This window comes from Humulus lupulus, chromosome 3, assembly GCF_963169125.1.
Source record: "Humulus lupulus chromosome 3, drHumLupu1.1, whole genome shotgun sequence".
Classification (NCBI taxonomy): domain Eukaryota; kingdom Viridiplantae; phylum Streptophyta; class Magnoliopsida; order Rosales; family Cannabaceae; genus Humulus; species Humulus lupulus.
The window spans coordinates 260,436,778-260,457,927 of NC_084795.1; the positions used below are offsets into that span (position 1 = coordinate 260,436,778).

At 36.4% G+C, this 21,150-nt stretch overlaps 3 protein-coding genes and 1 non-coding gene across 6 annotated transcripts; 1 reads left to right on the forward strand and 3 right to left on the reverse strand.

Annotated features, from left to right (window-relative positions):
* Positions 1-283: 283 nt before the first annotated feature.
* Positions 284-1,071, reverse strand: LOC133821618 (casparian strip membrane protein 1-like). Its single transcript, XM_062253803.1, has 3 exons — positions 809-1,071; positions 594-717; positions 284-499 (listed from the first exon to the last, which is right to left on the reverse strand). The coding sequence occupies exons 1-3, from the start codon at positions 1,069-1,071 to the stop codon at positions 284-286; spliced, it is 603 nt and encodes a 200-aa protein (XP_062109787.1).
* Positions 1,072-3,606: 2,535 nt separating this feature from the next.
* LOC133823860 (mitochondrial fission protein ELM1-like) lies at positions 3,607-7,731 on the reverse strand. 3 transcript variants are annotated; one of them, XM_062256709.1, is made up of 11 exons: positions 7,449-7,730; positions 7,155-7,317; positions 6,969-7,035; positions 6,766-6,862; positions 6,260-6,409; positions 6,023-6,149; positions 5,197-5,309; positions 5,051-5,114; positions 4,854-4,947; positions 4,645-4,753; positions 3,607-4,133 (listed from the first exon to the last, which is right to left on the reverse strand). In XM_062256709.1, exons 1-11 carry the CDS (start codon positions 7,629-7,631, stop codon positions 4,032-4,034), a joined length of 1,269 nt encoding a protein of 422 aa, XP_062112693.1. In that variant the 5' UTR covers positions 7,632-7,730; the 3' UTR covers positions 3,607-4,031. The 3 variants fall into 3 exon arrangements, with proteins under 3 accessions (XP_062112693.1, XP_062112694.1, XP_062112695.1); XM_062256710.1 differs by having other exon boundaries at positions 7,155-7,265; positions 7,449-7,729; XM_062256711.1 differs by lacking the exons at positions 5,051-5,114; positions 5,197-5,309 and having other exon boundaries at positions 7,449-7,731.
* Positions 7,732-9,284: 1,553 nt separating this feature from the next.
* Positions 9,285-9,749, reverse strand: LOC133825614 (uncharacterized). The gene has a single exon (XM_062258530.1). It carries the CDS (start codon positions 9,747-9,749, stop codon positions 9,285-9,287), a length of 465 nt encoding a protein of 154 aa, XP_062114514.1.
* Positions 9,750-10,832: 1,083 nt separating this feature from the next.
* LOC133828347 (small nucleolar RNA R71) lies at positions 10,833-10,939 on the forward strand. The gene has a single exon (XR_009890973.1). It is a non-coding gene; the product is annotated as a small nucleolar RNA R71 (small nucleolar RNA).
* Positions 10,940-21,150: the final 10,211 nt, after the last annotated feature.

The window sequence follows — 21,150 nt, forward strand, 5'->3', positions numbered from 1 at the left end:
GAAATGACCATGAATATTTAAGCAATTTCAAGAAAATAATAGTGTAGAATACTCCCTTTTATAAAAAAAAAAATATCTAAGAAAAGGAGAGAAAGATTAAAGCTGAAGCAAATCACAGTTTACAATTATATTAAGAAGAATAATAAAGTGTTACAAATATGTTCCACTACAACATTTTTTCAAGCAAATAACAAAGTAAAATCAAATCACATCACACATCATAAAGAAATAGAAACCATATGATATAATTGATAAATTTTTGGAACAACTTCTATGCTTCCTCTTAATGCTTCCGGATAGCCAAAGCAGAGAGCAGAATCAAGAATATGAAGACAGCAACGCTGACAAAGGCAGCCACCACAGCTCCACTCACATTCTGGCAGAAATCTGTGAACTGGTTACATATGGCCAGCCAGTTCGAGCTAGCATTTCCATTGTGAGCCAAGTAAACTATGGCAGCGGCGGCAGCTGCGGCAGAAGTGGCCAGTGTAAGTGCCACCTGAACAAACAAAATATGTTGTTAATTAGTTTAGTGGAACAAAATTATGATGATGTATATGAAAAGAATAGAGAGTAGTTGTATAATATATTACAGTGTCCATAATGATAAGAAGGAGCTTGAGTCCAGATGCATGGGGACGAACAATGGTGACTATGGAGATTGGAAGAGAGAGGACGAGGTATCCACTCACTAGTGCCATGGCTATGAGGAAAAACCTGCACATTTTTATGAACTATTTATTAGTATTGTATTATTATATATTAATTGTACCATAATGAAAGTGATGGTGCATGCATGACTACGTACTGAAAGGTTGGCATGTCATCGTAGCTAGCTTCGAACTGGAAGAACTGAGTGAAGAAAGGAAGACTTTCATCACTGGTTCCCATGGTGGCTGCAGCCGCAAGAGCAGCAATTATGGCACCAAGCCTTAGGACGAAGTCGAATATGGCCAATCCTTTCTTCATTTTTGTGGCCTTTGGGGCTGCTACCAAAACTGTGGTTGATTTTCCCTTTGATGAGCTGCTTGGCTCGGCAACTTCAATTGTGGTTGAGTCTCCACTCTTCATTTTCTACTACTTTGAGAATAAGAATATACACTTGAGTATTGGATGAAGAGAATTAAGAGCTACAGAGGAGATTGGATGCTTTGGTGGGATGAGATTGAAGGTATGGATATTGATCTTATATATAGAGATACTCAAGCTTGGGTTTGGTTAAACATGGCTTTTTGAATAATATTATATTCAGTAAATAGTGGGAGGAAACGAGAGTTGTTGCTATCTACTACTACTACTGCTACTAATAATGCCACTTTTATTAGGAATGACTTTAAAAAAAAACATAAAGAGATAAATGGATTGAGTCAACCTAATTAGACAACTGCTCAACCTCAGAACTATATTGTTCAAGGATATTGTGGATTTTTTTTTAATCATGATTGCATGGCAGATCAAACAGTGGTTGTGATGTTTTTCACTTTTTTGTGATATCACACTGTAGATTTTGACTTTGTAAATTATTAAGAATAAGAAAAAGTAGTAGAGTTTTAAATGAAAGAAAGACAGCCATAGAAAGGGCAAAGAAGTTTATTCTTTTATTAATAGTGAGTCAACTAAACCACCATGCTAGCTAAGTCTCCCTAATCCAGCAAAATAAAGGCAAATAGTTGTGATATTCTTATGACAAAAGCTAGGGATGATGATCAACAAGTTTATAAAACACTAAACAAATAACACTACTAGAGATTATGAAAAGTGGCATGGGGGCCATTAATTTGGTGTTCCTCGTTGCCCTGATTCTTTTGCTTTTAATCTCTGAATTATTAGAAATAAAACAGAGGTTAGCTATTTTGGGCTCTTTTGTAACACTTTAAAAAATAATTTTTTATTTAATTAATTAGAAATTAAAAAATTAAATATAAAATATATTTGATAACTCTATTTTTATTTATTATTTTTTTAAATTTGAATTAAAATTTATTAAATTTTGAAAATAAAAAATTTTCACTTTCAAATTTTTTTTAAACAATTTTCATTTTTTCCTTTCTTTTTTTTTTTCTTTTTCAAATCAACACCTTATATTGTTAAACAAAAAATAAAAATAAAAGTTATCAAACACTTTTATTATTTTATGTTTATAAAAACAAAAAACAAAAATAGTTACCAAACATATTTTTATTTTTTAAAAATAAGAAAACAAAAATAAAATAGTATTTTCATTTTTGTGCTTAAAAAATTCAAAATCAAAAATTTTATCAAACAAAATCTTTGTTTTTTACTGATAAGTATTGCACTTTATTCAACTGGAAATTCTTCTAGTACAGTTCTACGGATACAATCAGGAATAGAAGAAATTCAAGACTGATGCATTTCAATCAAAGGCAAGTTTGGCTAAGCAATGAGCTGCCGAGTTACAAATCCGAAGAGTAAACTGGCAACTTTATCATTTATCACGCCGTAGCTCACAACACTTTGTTAAACTTTTTATTTTAATTTTCTAAATATATAAATGAAAATATATTTTTTCTTTTTTTTTATATTTGGTAAAGTGAATTTTTTTTATTTTTGCACTTAATATTTTGGAAACAATTTTTTAATACTTAAAAATATTAACTATTTATTCTATTTTTTCTAAATATTATCTTAAAAAAATTGATATCATTTACGAAACAATTGTTCAATGGATACAAATTTTCACATCGCAATAAACACAGTTAGATCAAGTTAATTTAATAGTTGAAATTGAAATACAGATAAAAAAATGACACTATTAAAATATAGATATATAAAAAATTATATATATACCCATAACGAAAATGGAATAATTTGTATTTTTAATAAGTAATTTAATTTCAACCATAACTTCAACTTAATGATATTTATCACTCTTTTCTTTACTTTTCATATTTTCATCTTATATGCTTTTTCGTTCTTTTAGTTTTTTACATTTTTATCTCTCATCATCCAATATAACATATAGAATTTAACATGATTTATAAAATTATTAAAATAGTAATATTTAGTGAATTATAATTGTTAGAGTATCTCTAATGGAGTGTCAAATAAGTATTGCATTGCTAAAATATAACTCACTTTATAAAAAAATTACTTCAATGGTATGCAAGAGTTGTGCCAAATTTTACACATGCTAAAAATTGAATCAAATTTGGCACACAATATAATATGATGCATATTTTGTTTCACCATAAATGTTACATCTTTTTATTTACTTTTATGTTAATTTTACTATTTTAGTATTATTTTTTATAATCACCTTAAATGTTGGACTTTTTACTTTATTCTTTTATTATTATTTCTAACTCTTAATAATAAAATATAAAAAAATTTATTACTTTTTTTTTTTTTTTTGTACATTTTCAATAAATATCAAATAAAAATTAATGAAATATTAATTTTTATATCAACTTTTACTAAAGTATATAAGAGCGCAGTCCTAAATATTGTATCAAATATGCCACATATTGATTTTTGCTAAATATAGCAAAATAGTTACATAAAGGGTCTTAAAGATAGAGATAAATATAAAATAAAGACCGAAAATAACAAGGATTGACAAAAAATACATGTAGTTACTGTTTGAGGAAAAAAAAAGAACCAGTGTTGCTAAACTCAAATTATAAATAGAGAAAGATTACACAACTCACCGCTCCACACGGGAAGGGAGAATTCAATAGCACTAAAGAGAGATTTGATTTTAGGTTTCTTTTATGTACTGCAACATTTGGGACCACTTCAATAAGGCAACATAGCTTTAAATTACTTTTATGTATGTAAAAACCCTTTCTCAACTTTTTCTTCTTCTATTTTTAGGTAGAGGAAAAGAACAAAACCTATCTCATCTATTATACATACAATAGACAGTAGACACTGTTCTGCTGGTGTCTACTCTTAAGCCTTTCAATCCATACAAAAATACCTATTCTAGACAAAACTGGGAAAACTCTTGTGAAGAAGATGAAAAAGAAGAGAAAGAATTTAAAAGACTGAGCGAGAACTTTGTAAGGCCACTATGTAAGTATACTCCATCCACGTTCAGATAGTGCCACATTTACCCCATGGGCAGCTTCTGCAGTGTCATTAAGAGGAGGATAGCTCCAGCTTTGGGACATCTATGAACAAAATCAAAAAAAATGTTTAAATTTCGAACGAGACAATGATAAAACATCTGAAATAACTTACATGATAAGTAACTTAAATAACATCGCTTATTACAGGTCACATTGTAAATGCTAATCATTAACCAATAACACAAGCGACCCCTGTCACACAAGATATGCAGCATGGGAAAAAACAAATATAGTTCAACTCGTGTTCTAACAAAGAAAATTCAGTCATTTAAAAGCAACCATAAATATATTCATTTTATTTGATAAAACCTGATCGTAGAAAAGCTTCCTATTTGAATAAACTAGAATTGCACTGAACCATTCATTCTGCAAAGGATGCATGGTTCATTTAAGGATTGAAGCTAAAGAGAGTTATTTAGATCCATCCTTTCCCATTGATAGATCTAGAAAAAATAAGCAGGTCTAACAATTTTTTTCAAAAGAAAATTCACTAAAATTTCAGATCCGTAAATTAGCAACATATAAAAGAAAAATAAAATAACCAATGACTTACATCCTCTTTCCCGGTCAATGGTCGAGCCGCTCCTCGTTCCTGTAAAGACTTCTGGAACTCCGCAAACTTCCATGTACACCGTTCAGCCCCAATTACATAAACAGGCTTGCTGAGACAAATAAAAGAACACTATCAAAATTTTATTGACATCAAGAACAGAGTTATAATTTGAGACAGCAATAGGCTCCACTCATCATCTTGTAACTTACCCTGTAGTGCAAGCCTCACTCAACATACTGACAGAATCAGCTGTGATTACAAAAGCATCAGCCCAAGCTAGATGCCCCAGGTGTGGATTTAGGCCTAAGCAGTAGCATAGAATATAAATTAATAATCTTTACCCTAGGTATGCATGTATAAAACTATAAGAAACAAGGATGTTTGTATGCATCAAATGGCACAGTACCTTCACCATTCCAAATGTACACTTTCGGATTAGTACTTAATTCTTTAACAAAAACTTTGGACACCTGTTAACAATCACATTCAGGAAATAAAAGTCCCCACTACATAATAAAGCCTGTAATCATAGGGGGTGCATTTGTATTATACCTTCTCAGGAGTTCGTCTAGAGAATGATATTCTCACACTTCCACAACTCGAAAGGACATTTTGTAACATACATGCTAACTGATTAGCAAGATCAACGTCATAACGACAATTTCCTATTTAAAAAATTGTGGATCATGTCTATGGAGGGATCATTATTCAAATAAAAAGGGATACAAGATCAAACAGCGAGATGTAAACATAAATGAAGTCTAACATACAACTTTAAATATGAATAGCCTGGCATGCAACCTTATAATTATATAACTAATGTTCTTCTTGTAGTAGTGAAGAAAGTTCTCAGGTAGAGAATATGGCTGAATCCTGGTGCTACAAACAAGCCTATAAGAATATCTTCCAGCTATCAAACAGTTTCAGGAAAAAAAAAACTATTTTCAGTATCCTGAATAAAACTCTCGTACTACATATATATTAGTAATAAAATAATGCAGCCCTTACAGTCAAATTTCTGCAAGCAGCATCAGAGAACTACAATAAAGTTAAACTCGAATGACTTAAAAAAGCCTTTACCCACACACACTCCCAAAAAAGAAAAAGAAAAAGAAGAAGAAGACAAGAAAAACCAAAAATAAAACCAAAGTTGTAGGTGTTTAAGACTGTTTAAGAAATCAAGGTGAAGTACTTTTGTGTGAAAGCTCAAAACAAAATTAAGATATATTTTCATTTATTATTGGTTAAACCATATAACTTGATCAAATATCTATCATTGATCCAAATATACTAAAAGTAGATCACCAATCTCAAGAAAAAAAATATGACATCCAATAAAATATAAGGCATAATAAATTTATAACGGCAGACTAATTACTTGAAGGGCCTCCGATGTTAACCACAACCAAAGGTTTGGGAAGCAGTGCCAACTCATCGTGCCAGGCAGAAGCAGCTTTCTTTAGTGCTGCAGAATCAGCTTGGTGAAGAGCTCCAACAGTGAGAACCTGAAATTCAAAATCCACAAACAAATGATCATCATATATACTTGCATGATGACTATAAAATTAATCTAAAACTAGACTAGGCATTTAGCTCTTCTATCAAAGATACCCACCACATTCCTACCAGGTGGTTCACGTGGAGTAATCCACCTTCGTAAAAACCATGGAATTTGCTCCTGTCCATGAGGTGTCAATGGGTAATAATCATGACGAGGAGTTATAACCAAATCAAACCTATTCAGATGTGTCCTAGGATGTTGAATCTGAAACATAAAAGCCAAAGAAAAGAAAGTGCTTCAGATGCCCTGATAATTCCATGCTCCTATACATCATGATCACATTGATAAAATGAGAACAAAACTAAGTCGGAAATCAAATGACTAAAGTTGCAACCTAAAAAAAGATGAACTATTGAACGACTGACCCAACAGAATTCCAATATTATTTATTTAAAAAATAAAGTTAACAGTGAGCAAACAATAAGCCTTCGAAAAGAAAAATACATCTAGGCCCACTAAACAGATAACAATAGCACATCAGGTCCTTGTCAGAAGCTACAAAGAAACAAATTATATAAGCACAAGTAACATATCTAAAAGAGTACAAATTGAAGCAAAACCTGTACAACAAAAACACTTTCTGGAGCTAAACACTTTATGGTGCTTGAAATATAAATGGTATCCCTGCCAGATGCTACCACCAGCAACGGACCATCCCTGAAAAATAAAACTATCAATTATTGAAGACAAACATAAGAGCATTGCATGATATACAACACAATTCTTCAAAATCTTCTAAACAGTGGCAGCAAAATAAACATACTTATCGAAATTATCACGAGCCATATTTGCAATGTGCTTTGCATCAGCCTCTAAAATATCAGCTATGCCTGCTCTAGTCCACCATGTTCAGTATATGCAATCATTTAAAAAAAAAAATCCAAAATCATCAAACATCCAGGCTTCTTCTTTTCGTTTTTTTCAATGAAAACAGTGAGAAAAACATTACCATTTTGCCCAAACGGAAAGGGATTTACTTTGTGCCCTTTAGCCGGTATTCGAAGTCGCAAGCTTCCGTGAATCCTCATGAACAAGTACTCTAATTTTTTGTGTAGAGAAACTGGAATCCAGTGAAGCCACTCGTTAATCCCTCCTCTAGGTCTACTAACACGCTGCACTTAATAAATAGCAATTAAAAAAAAACCACACAGACACAAATTTCTTCAAGTTTCTACTGATCTTTGACTGGTTCGAATTCTCGTTGACAAAAATATATAAAGATTATAATAATGAAAACACTCACGTAAAGAGAATGGCGACCTGAGAGGCCAAGACCACGAACCAAACCGATGCACTGATTCTCGGCGCCGGCGAAGCCGTTTCCTATGATAAGGGCGCGTTTTATAACGCCGTGAATTCCACGGGAGCATATCTCCAGCGAGCCCGAAATTCCGATCGTAACTTCGGGGAGCCTGATTGGCCTCATTTGAGTAGGCTCCACCGCAAGCAACCTGCTCTGCGGTTTAGAGAATCTTATTCAAATTCCATGGAAATTCCATGCTTTCATCCTTCTGTTTCTAGTTGCAGTTGCACTTGCACTGTCGGAACTAGCTTTTGCGATACTTGGGCCTTGGATGGGTCATTGGGCTTTACAGATGTTGAACCCAGATAAATTGGGCCAACCATGCATAGTCTGTGCGTAACATCTTTTCTTGGGAAATTTGATTATTGAGAGGATTTAAAAACGGAGGAAATTTAATTTTACACGAAATTTTTAATAGAGTTGGTAAAAATATGTTTTTTTTTTCAAAAAAGTTAATCTATGAATTTTTTAAGAATTTTTATTTTTATGAGTTTATTTTCCTATATTTTTGTATAAAAATTAGTTTATGTCATAATTTTGATTATTATTTTTTTAATTTATTTGATTTTTTATATTAATTTTATATTAAATTTTTCTTTGGTTATTTTGTTTTTTTTTTATATATATATAATATGAATTGTGTTTATCATTTTTCATTCTCAAGATTAGCCAAACAAACATCATAAGATTCACTGAATACCGAAAAATCATCCATAAACACCTCAAGAGTTTTCTCCACCATATTTGAAAAAATAGCCATCACACAACGTTGAAAAGTAGCGGGGCCATTGCATAACCCAAATGGCATCCTTCAGAAAGCAAATGTCTCATAAGGGCAAGTAAAGGTGGCTTTTCTTGATCTTCAGGAGCAATAGAAATTTAGTTGTAGCCTGAATACCCATCAAGAAATCAATAATACTCTTTCCCCGCTAGTTTATCAAGCATTTGATCAATAAAAGGCAGCGGAAAGTGATCTTTTCTTGTTGCCTTGTTTAGCTTTTGATAATCCATACAAACGCGCCAACCCGTCACCATTCTTGTGAGAATTAACTCATTGTTATCATTAGCTACCACTGTGACTCCACCTTTCTTAGGAACACATTGAACCGGGCTAACCTAAGAACTATCTGAAATTGGGTAAATAATACCAGCATCTAACCACTTGATCATCTCATTTTTAACCACTTTCTTCATAATGAGATTAAGCCTTCATTGTTGTTCAACAGAATTGCTACAACACTCTTCCAACAAAATCTTATGCATACAAAGTGAGGGACTTATACCCTTTATATCTACCATGGTCCAACCAATAGCCTTCTTGTATTTCTTCAACACATCAAGCAACATACTCTCTTTTTCAACCCCCAACATTGTAGAAACAATCACGGGCAAAGTCTCTTCATCTCCCAAATAAGCATACTTCAAATGACTAGGCAAAGGCTTCAATTCCAACTTTGGTGGCTCGTGAATAGATGGTTTGGAAGACTTGAAATTTCTTTCTAACAACTCCAAGGACTCAAAATTCCTTCCAAATTTAGTAAAAGGCTGCTTGGATTCCACCCATGTAACTTGGGTTTCTTCATCTTCACTCATTTCTTCAAGCTCTTCAAGTGAAATCACCCCCATTCCATCTTTACAAGTTTCTTTTTGCAATTTTTCAGCCACAATAGCATCAATCACACTCAAAGAAGAGCACTCTTCAATCTCATCCGGAAAGCTCATGGCATTGAACACATTGAAAGTCACTTGTTGGTCATTTACCCTCGCAGTAAGCTCTCATTTTCGGACATCAATTAAAGTCCTTCCGGTAGCAAGAAATGGTCTCCCCAAAATGATTGGAACATCTCTATCTGTTTCATAATCAAGAATAATAAAATCATCCAAAAAAATAAACCTATCAACTTGCACAAGAATATCTTCAATCTTTCCTTCCACATGTGCCATAGAGCGATCCGCTAATTGAAAAGTGATGGTGGTTGGTCTTGCTTCTCCAATTCCCAACTTCTTGAAAATAGACATGGACATCAAATTAATACTAGCCCCCAAATCACAAAGAGCTCTACCAACATCTCTACCACCAATAGAATAAGGAATTGTGAAACTGCCCGAATCTATCAACTTAGGAGGAATTTTATTCTTCAAAATAGCACTACAACCTCCAGTCAAAGCCATCGTTTCAAATTCACCAAGTCTCCTCTTCTTTGTCAAAATTTCATTCAAAAACTTCACATAGTTGGGCATTTGTTCCAAAGCTTATACCAGAGGTATGTTGATGTGGAGTTGCTTCAAAACATCTAGAAACCTCCGAAATTGGCCATCTTTATGTTGCTTTTGAAATCGTTAGGGAAATGGTGGAGGTGGCTTGTTATTTAGCTTATCTGATGCATTTTGTTGAGGAATTGCTACAGCATTTTCTTCAGGATCAGCTTTTGACATATTAGAAGTTCCAACTCTTTCTCCTTTTTCCACATTACGTTGGATTGAAGTGGGCTCATTTTTGCTCTTAGATTTTTCCTCATTCATCTCCAGATTTTTACCACTCCTCAAAAGTGACCACCTTGCAATGCTCTTTACCATCTCTCCTTGGATTTTCGGTATCATTAGGCAAGATGCCTTTTGGTCTATTCCTCAATTCATTAGCTAGTTGCCCCATTTAAATCTCTAGATTCCTCAAAGACGCTGCTTGACTTTGAATTACTGCATCATTCTTGGTCATATACTCTTTCATCAAATTCTCCAAAATAGCTTATTTGAGAAACTTGTGGAGGAGGAGGTTGAGCTCTTGGTTGTTGTTGAGAAAACCCCAGTGGATAACTAGGCTTGTTTGGCATGGCTGCACCACTTGAACTAGCCCCTTGACCTCCCCAAGAAAAGTTTGGATGATTCCTCCAACCCGGATTGTAAGAGTTGGAATATGGATTGTTGCGGTTGGCATTTTGATTCCCCAAGTAACAAACTGAAGCTGGATTAGAAGAAAAACTATCAAATGTATGCTCATCTCCACAAGAAACCTCCGCTACTTGGCTCATAAGAGTTGGTTGTAAGTTACCCCCCATACTTATGGTCTTTAAAAGGTTGGTCATAGATGAAACTTGAGCGGTCAAAGTTGTCAAAGCATCTACCTCATGAATACCTGCTACTTTCCTTCATGTTGGGGCTCTAGCATTAGACCATTGGTAATTATTGTTGGCAATTCGCTCCAAAATCTCATATGCTTCATTTTAGGACTTAGAGAGAATAGCCCCATTTGCTAAAGCATCCAAAACCATGTGTGTGGAGGCATTGAGACCATTATAAAAAGTCTCCATTTGAATGCAATGCGGAATACCATGATGTGGGCACTTCCTCAAAAACTCTTTAAATCTCTCCCAAGCATCACACACCGACCCATCCTCCAACTATCGAAAAGAAATAATCTCATTCTGAAACGTAGCATTTTTCGTTGGAGGAAAATACTTTATCAAAAACTTCTCAGCTAGTTCATTCCACATAGTAACTGACTTGGAAGGAAGTGTATTGAGCCAAGCTCTAGCTCTGTCCCTTAGAGAAAATGGAACAATTTAAACCTCAAGTTCTCTTTAGTAACGCCTTGCAACTTGAAGTAATCGCTCACCTCAAAAAATGAACGAAGATGGAGATGAGGATCCTCTTTAGGCAGCCCGCTAAATGGACCCACTGTCTGCAACATTTGGAACATCACAGGCTTCAACTCAAACTGAGCTGCTTGAATTTTAGGCCTAACAAAGCCAGGATTCAGCTCATTAAACATTGGAGCAGCGTACTCCCTTATGGCCCTCTCTCTATCATCAACCATAACTGTAACGTCCTCCTAATCCAGGACTGTTACGCTATATACTTTAAATTATGTCAGACTTGCTAATCAAGTCATTTGGCTTAAAACGTGCAACTGTGGTTAATGACCGGGTTATGGTTAAAAATTTTGGTTAAAGGAATCGTTGACTTTTATTTAAAAAGTTTCATACATTCCTGGGATCCCAAAATATTACAACCAAATTCTTAAAGAAGCATAGGCATATCAAAATTTACATCCAGCCGACCTAAGCAGCAAAAACAAGGCTACAACCCTAGTTCCTCTGAGATATCCTCAGCCGTGGTGGTCGAGCAGCCGCATATGTACACGCCGCCACCGAAGCTCTCCAACTCATGGCTAGTCAAGCTTTCCTTTCCCCTTACCTGCACCACAAAGCACCCGTGAGCCAAGCCTCAGCAAGAAAAGTATACATGTGCATAAACAGAACAATACAGATTCCCAGATACTGTAGAGTCCCAGAATATTTACTTAACTAGCTAGATAGTAGTAGTAGTAGTAGTAGTAGTTAGTATTAGTTTGTAGTATGTTAGATTCCGTGGATTTTGGTTCAAGTTAGGACTTAGTAGGACACTCGTAGCAATACTTATGGATTTTATAAGTTTAACCTATAGTTTAGAAATATTAATTATAACATAAGGTTTAATTTCTTTTAGTGGTTATGATTATTATAGTATAGTATAGGTTTATGATATTAGTAGTCTTGTTTGTGGAAAAGGGGGTGATTTCATAAGAATAAATTAATTATGATATTATTAAAAAGTGTTATGGATCGAGCCTACATAAAGCCCAAAAGCCCAATAAGATTTTGGGCTTAGTAAATTCGAAATCAGCCTAGGGAATTAGAGTTTTTTATTTTATGGTTAGTTAAGATATTTGTGGATTAGGTTGTTATTTAGATCATTAAATAGATTTTCCGTAACTTTAGGGTACTGTAACTTTCGACCTATTTTTGACCTAGTTATATTATGAATTTCGAGAAATAGTATTTCTAAAAAGTTGTAGATAATTAAATTAGCTTTCTAACAGTATAAAGATGGTCTAAATCGAAATCCTACAACTTTAGTTATGTTTATTTTACTACAGGTGAGTTCAGAGTTACGAGATTTAGGAAGTGAGAAGTTAGGATTCTATTTTATTTAAATTTAAATTTGGATTATAGTTAGAATGAAATTAAGTATTTTATTTTTAAATAAAAGAAAGTTATAGAAACTCTAGAACCTTCCAGAACCATTAAGAGCATGACACTTGTCATAATCATGTTTATTTAAGGATTTAATTATAAAAGAAAGTTCTAGAAACTCCAGAATCTTCCAGAACCACTAAGAGCATGACACTTGTCATAATCATGTTTAATTAAAGATTTAATTATTTATTTAATAGGATAGTTTCACTCCTCAAACTCTATAAATAGGATCTAGTGCTCAACCATTTTCTTTATTCTTCAAGCTGTGTTCAGAGCCTTCAAGCTGCTAGGATTTCTATAAAGTGATACACTTAGGTTTGGAGAATAAAAGCTTTATCATCTTAAGCTTTATAAACACTTGGGTAGTGAGATAAAGTGTGTTTTCGATATTGAAGTTTAGATCAGTTCTAGTTCATCCAAGGTAATATTATTCATAAGTTCTATTCTTTTTTATTCCTTAGTTTTCCTTAAGTTTCTTTCAGATCCTAACTTCTGTTTATGGTTTCGTGGTTAGGTGTTTAAGTTCTTAAACATTAAGGTTCTTGGTAAGTTTCCCTCTTTGATGGTTTAGTTTCCTTTCATCTTCTTTTATATAGATACTCATATGTTTTTATGTTGGTCTTAGGAGTGTTCCAAATCCCGTCCTTGTTCTCAAATATCCCGGTGTTGGTAAGGAAAATAGGATAGTTTCTATATGCTTATATGTTATGATATGTTGATGTTAAATATTATGTTATGATATATGTGTATATATATATATGAATATGTTTTATGTTTCTAGGGGCTCATTGTTGTTAGCTAGCAAACCTCAATGTACTTTGAGGCTCATTGTTGTTAGCTAGCAAACCCCAAATGTTTTTATGTTGCTTAGGGGCTCATTGTTGCTTAGCTAGCAAACCTCAATGTATCTTGAGGCTCATTGTTGTTAGCTAGCAAACCCCAAATGTTTTTATGTTATATAGGGCTCATAGTTGCTTAGCTAGCAAACCTCAATGTATTTTGAGGCTCTTAGTTGCTTAGCTAGCAAACCCTAATGTTTACCATGTATATGGGTCAGGGTTGTACTAGATGTTTTATAGTCATATGTTTATGTTTTATAGTCATATGTTTTGATATAGTCTTATGTTTATGTTTTATGTTTAATGTTTAATTGGTAGATTTTCCTTGCTGGGAATTAGGCTCATTCCTTTATTTCTAGTGTGATGCAGGAAAATGAATATGGAAGGCGGAAGGATTCTTGGTAGCTTGGCTTGTGTGTTGAGGATGAATGGAATGAGTGGACTGCGTGTCGATCGAGGATGACGTTTATTTTAGTCTTTTGAATTATGTCTCTTTTGCAGTTCCGCATTTAGTTTTTTAAACAATTGAATTAAAGTTATGTTTTATTTTTAAAAAATGGGATCTCATATTGCACATTTATGTATATCGAATATTTACTTTGGAGTTTTTTTAATAAAGTTATAAATATTTCTTATGTATGTTCTCTTCAAAGTAGTAGCTATGTCTAGTAGTTTTAATGGTCCAAGGTTTTAGAAATAGTTGGGTCATTACAGATACTTATCTAGCATGTCCAACAATAATAACCTACACATACAGTCATTCAGTTACAAACAAATCGCCATTTGACCAATTTGGGGCTGTTGCCCTGAATAGTTGACCGTAGAGCCAACCCCGGGGCCTATGCCCTAGCTATGTGACCATAGAGTCACCTGGGGCCATCGCCCTTAGCTCTGAGTAACTAGCCATAGAGCTAGCCCAACACCTTTGGTTTTTCAATGACCATAGGGTTAGCCAACGTAATAGTACGTTGCTGATTTAGACCTAAGCCTTTCGACCAACGCGTAGCGCGCTTTTGCCATCCTTGACTATTAAGTCAAGCTGTGATCCAGGTATTCAATCTTCATATCAGAAACAGATATGAATAGGCATATCCCAACAAAACTAGTACACATGCATGTTAATCACATAACACCATCGAGTGACCGTACTCATAATACTAATCATACCTATTTAACGAGGCCTCAGGCCCTAACCACAGAATTCATGCAACAAACATGAAACACTTAAGTAGGTATAGAATAGTCAGGTAGGATCAATCAACATGTGAAACAATATCTTAACATAAACGTTATTAGGGGCCCAAGCCCTAATCATAATTATTAATAATATTTGAGCCAAGCCCTAATCACATATAACATGTATTGGGTGCAGTTTTCTTACCTCAGGTCCGGGTATAGTGTAAAATAAGGACAACCCTCGAGCACAATCCTGATTCTGAGCCCCTAGTGATAACCTAGTCCTAACCATAATATAGGATTCCATCAATAACGAGCAATTAAAGGCTTCCAGACTGAGTCCTAGCCTTCGAGGCCTCGAATTCCACTAAACCGGGTAGTGGAATCGATCCTGAGCCCTAAGGAAAAGGTTCCCGTCATTAAAAACTCCCCAAGGCCAAAACTGCAGGTCGTGGCAGGCCACGACCGGCCCAAGAGGGTCGCAGCGCGCCTCCCAGACAGAGGCCTCCCTGGGCCCTAGGTTCAGCTAGGTCGCGGCCCCTCAAGAACAGAGCCGCGACTTGGCCCTGCCAACCCAGATTTTCTTCAATTTTCAACAACCAAATTCAACTAAAACTATCCCAATTTCACCCCAAAACCATAATTCAATCACCACACTAGTTCTAACATCTTTCCAGTAGCAAAACCCAACAAAAATCTAGTTACTAAACTCATCAAAACACCAATTTCAATTCTTGAGCTAGAAGGTTCAAGAACACCTCAAAGCAGCTGCAAAATCTTACATAAATAAGTTAAACAAAAGGATTAGATTGTTACCTTAGCTATGAATGATGATCCCCTAACCACAAGCTTTCCAAATCCCAATCCTAATCCCAAGCCTTCAATTCTTTGGTTTCTAGCCAAAGTCCTTCTTAATTCTTCAAAGACTAGCTTAGGGAAGCTTAGAGAGAAAGATAGTGAGGTGAGAGAGTGAGTCGGTTCAGTGAGGAGTGTTTTTGTGTTTTTTCTTTTGTTTCCTTGGGGCTTAAGTGACTTAAGCTAACCTCGAGGCTTGGGGTACCAAAAACGTCCCCGAAGGCAAATGGTCAAATTCCCCGGTATTCCCTCCTAAACTCACTAACTTCAAATATATCCCCAATTATTCATTCCCATTACCCGATAACCCAATTAAATGCCAAATACCCAAAATACCCCTTGACTCACCCTGTTGGGGTTTTATGCCCTAATTAAAACCCAAATTATTTGTTGTTATCCAAAAAAAAAGCACGAATGACATGGCAAGTGATTCCCGGACACGTGGCTGACACTTGGCAGAACTCTGCTAGGGTATCAACCAGAAGACAAATTACAAGCAGTAGTAGCCGAAACTTACCTGCGACCAGTATGGTCGCAGGTTCCGCATGCCTCATGATATTTTTATAAAGTCCTCTTCGACTGCGTTCGGCTGGATGCTTGGGGAAGCGAGGATCCTTGCTCTTTCTTCTTCTTCAGCCAATCGAGCAGTGCAGCGGGCCAACTCAGCGTTCCTGGCGTCTTTTGGAAGGTAGTTAAAATTGGCACCCTGGTTGTGTTTCCAAAAGTCGTAGAAACACCGAAGCATCGCATTCTTGTACCTTTCCAGATCTTTGGCATTGGTAAGCTTCAGCTGCTCTACTTGGCTCTCAAAAACAGCTATGCCCTTGTCCTTAGCAAGAAGCTCCTCCTTAAGCCTCTTGACTTCACGGTATTGAACTCGGCTGGACTCCTGGTATTCTTCCCTCTGCTTTTTCATGGCTGCCTTAGAAGACTCAGCCTCTGCCAGCTTTGCCACCGCAGCATCCTTCTGTTGAGTGGCCACCTCCAACTCCCTAGCGTGCCTGGCTTCTGCAGCCTGAAGCTCATTTTTGGCCTTCACCTGGTACCTCTCAATGGCCTTTGCCCGAGCCTGGTTGATGGTAGCCTGGGCACGGGTACGAGCAGCTGTTGCAGTCAGCATGGCCTGTGGTCAAAGGATAAAGTTAGAATCTATTACAAGGAAGAAAAAATGAAGGCCAAAGAGATAAAAAAATGCTTACACTGGCAATTTTGTTTAGGGCCTTGTTCAGGATTTGATTGACCCCCATATTCTCCGCCTCAGCCATCGCATCCTTGCAGCGGTCGTACCTCACGATGTGTGCAAGACGATCCTTTGCTGCTCGCAAGGTGTGGTGTGAAAGTTTGGCCCCAGGAACTTCAGCCGGCTGGGACTGTTCTTTTGTGGTTGCAGGTGTGGGATTTGTAGTAGCAGGCGGGGTTTCCTTTTCAACAGGAGCCGAAGGCTGAGCAGAAGCTTGTCCAGTTAGCACTTCCTTGGAAGGATCTTCTGTTCGACCCTTCTTGGCAGGGGGTCCTTGGCTCGATTCGCCATTATGCCTCCTGGATGTCTTTCGCCGAACCAGGGGGACTTCTATCTCCTCTTCAGTCTGGTACAAATCGAAGACGTTGGGAGTGGCCATCTCTGCATACAAAGAAAAATATGCAAATGATAAGATAAAGGCGGATAAAAACTCTTGATAAAACAGAAAAGAGGTCACAAAGTTTAATACCCGAGCTACAACTACTGGTCGCTATACTACTGACTCTATTAGTCATACACTCACTATCTGGCACGAAGAAGTCTGGCCCTAGATTTGGAGTATACGTAAAATTGTCGTCCCCGTCAAACAAGTGACAGGGAATTGGCAAGCTATTTAAAAGCAAATAACAGTACCGTTTTCATCGGAGGATTCATTCAGGTCTATAACAGACTCTGTTGCCTTTTGTTTCCCCTTGCCTTGGGGCGCAGAAGGCCTCTCTGTGGAAGGGTCGCCAGTGGGTTCCCTGATTGTAACCCCCGTTGGCCTCCTTCGGGGAGGGGACACTGGGGGTTGCTGCTCGGGATCCCCCTCGGCCGTGGCATCTGCCACCACGGGCCCTCTTGTTTCATGGCGAGGAGCCAGGAGGCCAGATAGCCTCAGATTTTCGTCAGTGACCAGGGATTTGACGCTTTTTTCTGCGTCTGCCATCCTGGCCAGTGCATTGGACCTCAACACCATATCTGGTGTTGGGGTCAGACGTAACCATGGTCCTGAAAGGCAAAGTGTACTTTAAGAAAACTGCAGAAGAGTTTGCTAAGGAAAAGTATCGACCAGTAAGAGTAGTATTTACAGGTTGTTGGTGGTCATGTCTGGTGTGAGGAAGTACTCCCTACTGTACTGCCCCACATTGGAGATATGGGTAGTGTCACTCAGGAAAGTTCGGCTAATTTCCTGGTGACAGAGATGAAAGAAGCCCATCCCGTACTGTTGAGGGTTGGACTTAAGGTCAAAGAGAAAATTGACCTCGTGAGGGGTAGGTTCTGGACATTTTTTAAGTTTATACAAGATATAGAGTGCGACCAACATTCTATATCCATTTGGAGTAATTTGAAAGGGGGCAACACCAAAATAGTTGGCCACCCCCTGATAGAAAGGATGTAGAGGGAGGATAGCCCTCGCCTCTATGTGATATCTGGACCAAGCACTGTATACACCTCCGGGAAGGTTAGCCCTTTGGTCTGCAGTTGGAATTTTGAGATTAACTCCTGTAAGAGGATACTTCCTGCAGTAGTTGGCAAGCATCCGAGGAGTCACTTGGCTGGTCGGGGAGAGATACCACCCGACGTCAGGAAGGTTTTGATGCCGAGGGCGGGCCCTGACTTGGATACAAGGATCTGGGGCAGCATTTTCTTGACCACTGTTCGAGGGAACCCTAGCCTGCGAATTAGGCTGGGCAGGAGAGTTTGGGCTATTTTCGGAATTAGGTCTTTTCTTGCCTAAGGACTTAGAACAGGCCATTTGAGGAGGTGATGGACGAGGTCTAGGAGAAGATCGTGAAAATGGAATCTCGTGAACTCGGTTGGTCGGTTGCTCTTCGCCTTAGAGCAGCTGGGCAAGAAGATTGTCATCGATGGGCCGTTCACCTCCCCACAAATCTGGCATTAAAGTCTGCAAACAGAAGAATGGGGAGGTGAGGATAGAGAATTTTGAAAGTTTTTAGAATAATGCTGGTCGAGTATAAAAGTTAAGCTTTTATACAGCAACATTCTAACAAAAAACTAAATTTTTTCACGCGAACAGTTTGAGAAACAGATCAGAAGTGAAAGCAAAAAGTTTTTTTGAAAAAGCTTTTTCAACTCCTCTTAGGGCGGGAAAAACCTAGTTTTTCAACTAGCATAAAAATCGAACCTTTACTTCGGTTTTATGTCCTAAAAAGTATGATATCGACTATCAGACTAACTCGTAACTTTTTTCACCCACAAAACCCTCTACTGACATGCATCTCAACCCAGAAATAGATGAACTCAACAGTCAGTCTACAGAAGCATGCACTGCAAAAATATAAAGCATAAAAGTTCCAAGACTTACTAGGAAAAAGATCGTGGAGATTAGAAAGAGTTTTCGGAGATCAGGGAACTCATGGACTGAGTCTTGAAACACTGAAGGACGGTCTCCAGAAGAAAATGGAAGCTCTGGTTTTAGGGTTTCTTGAAAAAGTAATGGCGTGCGTAAAAAGAAAAGGAAGACTTCGAAGATGCTATATATATATTTTTGTCTGTGGCATTAAAAGGGAGTAATCATCAGCTTCCCCTTTTTTGAAGTATGGGGAAGAGTGATAGCCGTCGAAACGTTACTGGGGAAGCGAAAAGCCATGATTATACAAGAGTAGGTTGCTTTTTCCAAGAGCACACGAGGGGTCCTGACAGGTATGGTGGGTTTACCGAAGGGTTGTTTCCTCAAAAGTTTATTTATTGCTCATAATAAATAAACTTGGGGGGAAAATGGTATCCAAAAAACAAGCACGAATGACGTGGCAAGTGATTCCCGGACACGTGGCTGACACTTGGCGGAACTCTGCTAGGGTATCGACCAGAAGACAAATTACAAGCAGTAGGCAGCCGAAACTTACTTGCGACCAGTATGGTCGCAGGTTCTGCATGCCTCGTGATATTTTTATAAAGATCTTTATCAATCCCGAAATTGACTCCCACGATTTCCTGAGTATCTGATTATTTAGGAAAGAATATCTGTAACAAATTCATGTAATCCCCCTTGAGCCTATAAATAGAGAAAGATAGCTCAAGGAAGGGACTTTTGGCTTTTGAATTATTGGAAACTAGAGTAATTCTTTTTGATATATTGTTTTGTTCTTCAGAGGTTGGTGAAACTCATTGAACCCTAGTTCTTTGATCACTCATTTGAGTCTTATATCAATAACAATCCAAGTAGACGTAGGTTATTACCAGATTCTGGGGCCGAACCACTATAAACTCTTGCGTTCTTTATCATTTCATCATCACATTCTTTCCAACGTGTTTTTCCACATCAAGCAAATTTGACTCCGTGTCAGTTGGCCAAAATCAGGGTCAACATTTGTAATCTCATTTTATCATCAATAAAAGAATAGAAATCATTTTTTGACTTGGTCAATCACTTTGCTCACATGTTTTATTTTCATGATTATTTGTTTAATATAAACTTCTATTAAATCCCGAGCATATAGCTAATCTTATTTATAGTGACGTAATCACAGTGGAATATAAATATGATTATATGTTCAAAATAAGTTAATCCTAAGATTAGTCAGTGCGCCGGATGTACACTGACTTTCCAATCTACGATATGATCTACTTACACATTACAATGTTATGTTCTTTCCAGAACATTAGCAAAGTAGATAAGATCGGATGTATTTGTTACATCGGACAGGACCGATATTGACAGTTGATAAGATAAGTAAACATACCATTATTATCTATTCTAGTCATATCATATAGTTGACCATAGGTCAATTCAATCTCAATTCTGAGTGGTTAGTATTCTAACTGATTGTATTATTTGAGTTCTTTGACTTGTTCATTACCAGCTTATCCTATGGACTAGCCCATACTTACATCTTGGGAACTCGGTAGTATAATTGAGTGGGAGTGTTAATCATAGATATGAACATCTATAGCTTCTGATGAAGAACTGAAACGATGGTTTCCTTTTAGTTTGGTTCAAGGTGATAAATGATAGAGATCTCATTTCAGTAATTAAATTAGTTTATTGAAATATCATTTACAAGGAACTAAGTGTTTTAAGGATAAAATACAATGAGGGGTAAAACAGTATTTTAGTCCTATCTCATTGTAGACCGTCTATAGAGGATTGAGTGACAATTATGGTTGTAACAATGGATAATTAATAGTGTATCTATATTTTTTATAGAGCATTCTGTGAATTCAAGAGTGCAATTCCGAGTCTATAGTGGAGTCACGAGGAATTAATAAGTTAGTAAATTTATTTGTTAGATTTATGATAACTTATTGGAGCTTGATTTCATAGGCCCATGGTCCCCATTGTACCTTGGATAAAATCATCTAGATAGTATCAATTAGAATTATCAAAGTTGACCAGGTTAATTTTGGATAGTTTCACAGAGTTGTGTAATTTTGAGAAGAAAAGAGAAATTATGGCAGATTTATTAATTAAGATAAATTGGTATCTAAATTAATAAATAAATTTAAATCAAGGTTCAAATTATAAATAATTAATTTGATAAAGGATTTAAATAATTATTTAATTAATTAAATCA

What these genes read in the sequence shown, in the direction of transcription:
- LOC133821618 (XM_062253803.1), bottom strand. Translation starts at nt 1,071, where the DNA reads ATGAAGAGTGGAGACTCAACCACAATTGAAGTTGCCGAGCCAAGCAGC. An exon ending in GATGACATGCCAACCTTTCA is followed by an intron (nt 718 to 808) that starts GTACGTAGTCAT and finishes AAAAATGTGCAG; the next exon opens with GTTTTTCCTCATAGCCATGG. An exon ending in TTCTTATCATTATGGACACT is followed by an intron (nt 500 to 593) that starts GTAATATATTAT and finishes TTGTTTGTTCAG; the next exon opens with GTGGCACTTACACTGGCCAC.
- LOC133823860 (XM_062256709.1), bottom strand. Translation starts at nt 7,631, where the DNA reads ATGAGGCCAATCAGGCTCCCCGAAGTTACGATCGGAATTTCGGGCTCG. An exon ending in TAACATCGGAGGCCCTTCAA is followed by an intron (nt 5,310 to 6,022) that starts GTAATTAGTCTG and finishes TTTTTTAAATAG; the next exon opens with GAAATTGTCGTTATGACGTT. An exon ending in CATTGACCGGGAAAGAGGAT is followed by an intron (nt 4,134 to 4,644) that starts GTAAGTCATTGG and finishes TTTTGTTCATAG; the next exon opens with ATGTCCCAAAGCTGGAGCTA.
- LOC133825614 (XM_062258530.1), bottom strand. Translation starts at nt 9,749, where the DNA reads ATGCCCAACTATGTGAAGTTTTTGAATGAAATTTTGACAAAGAAGAGG.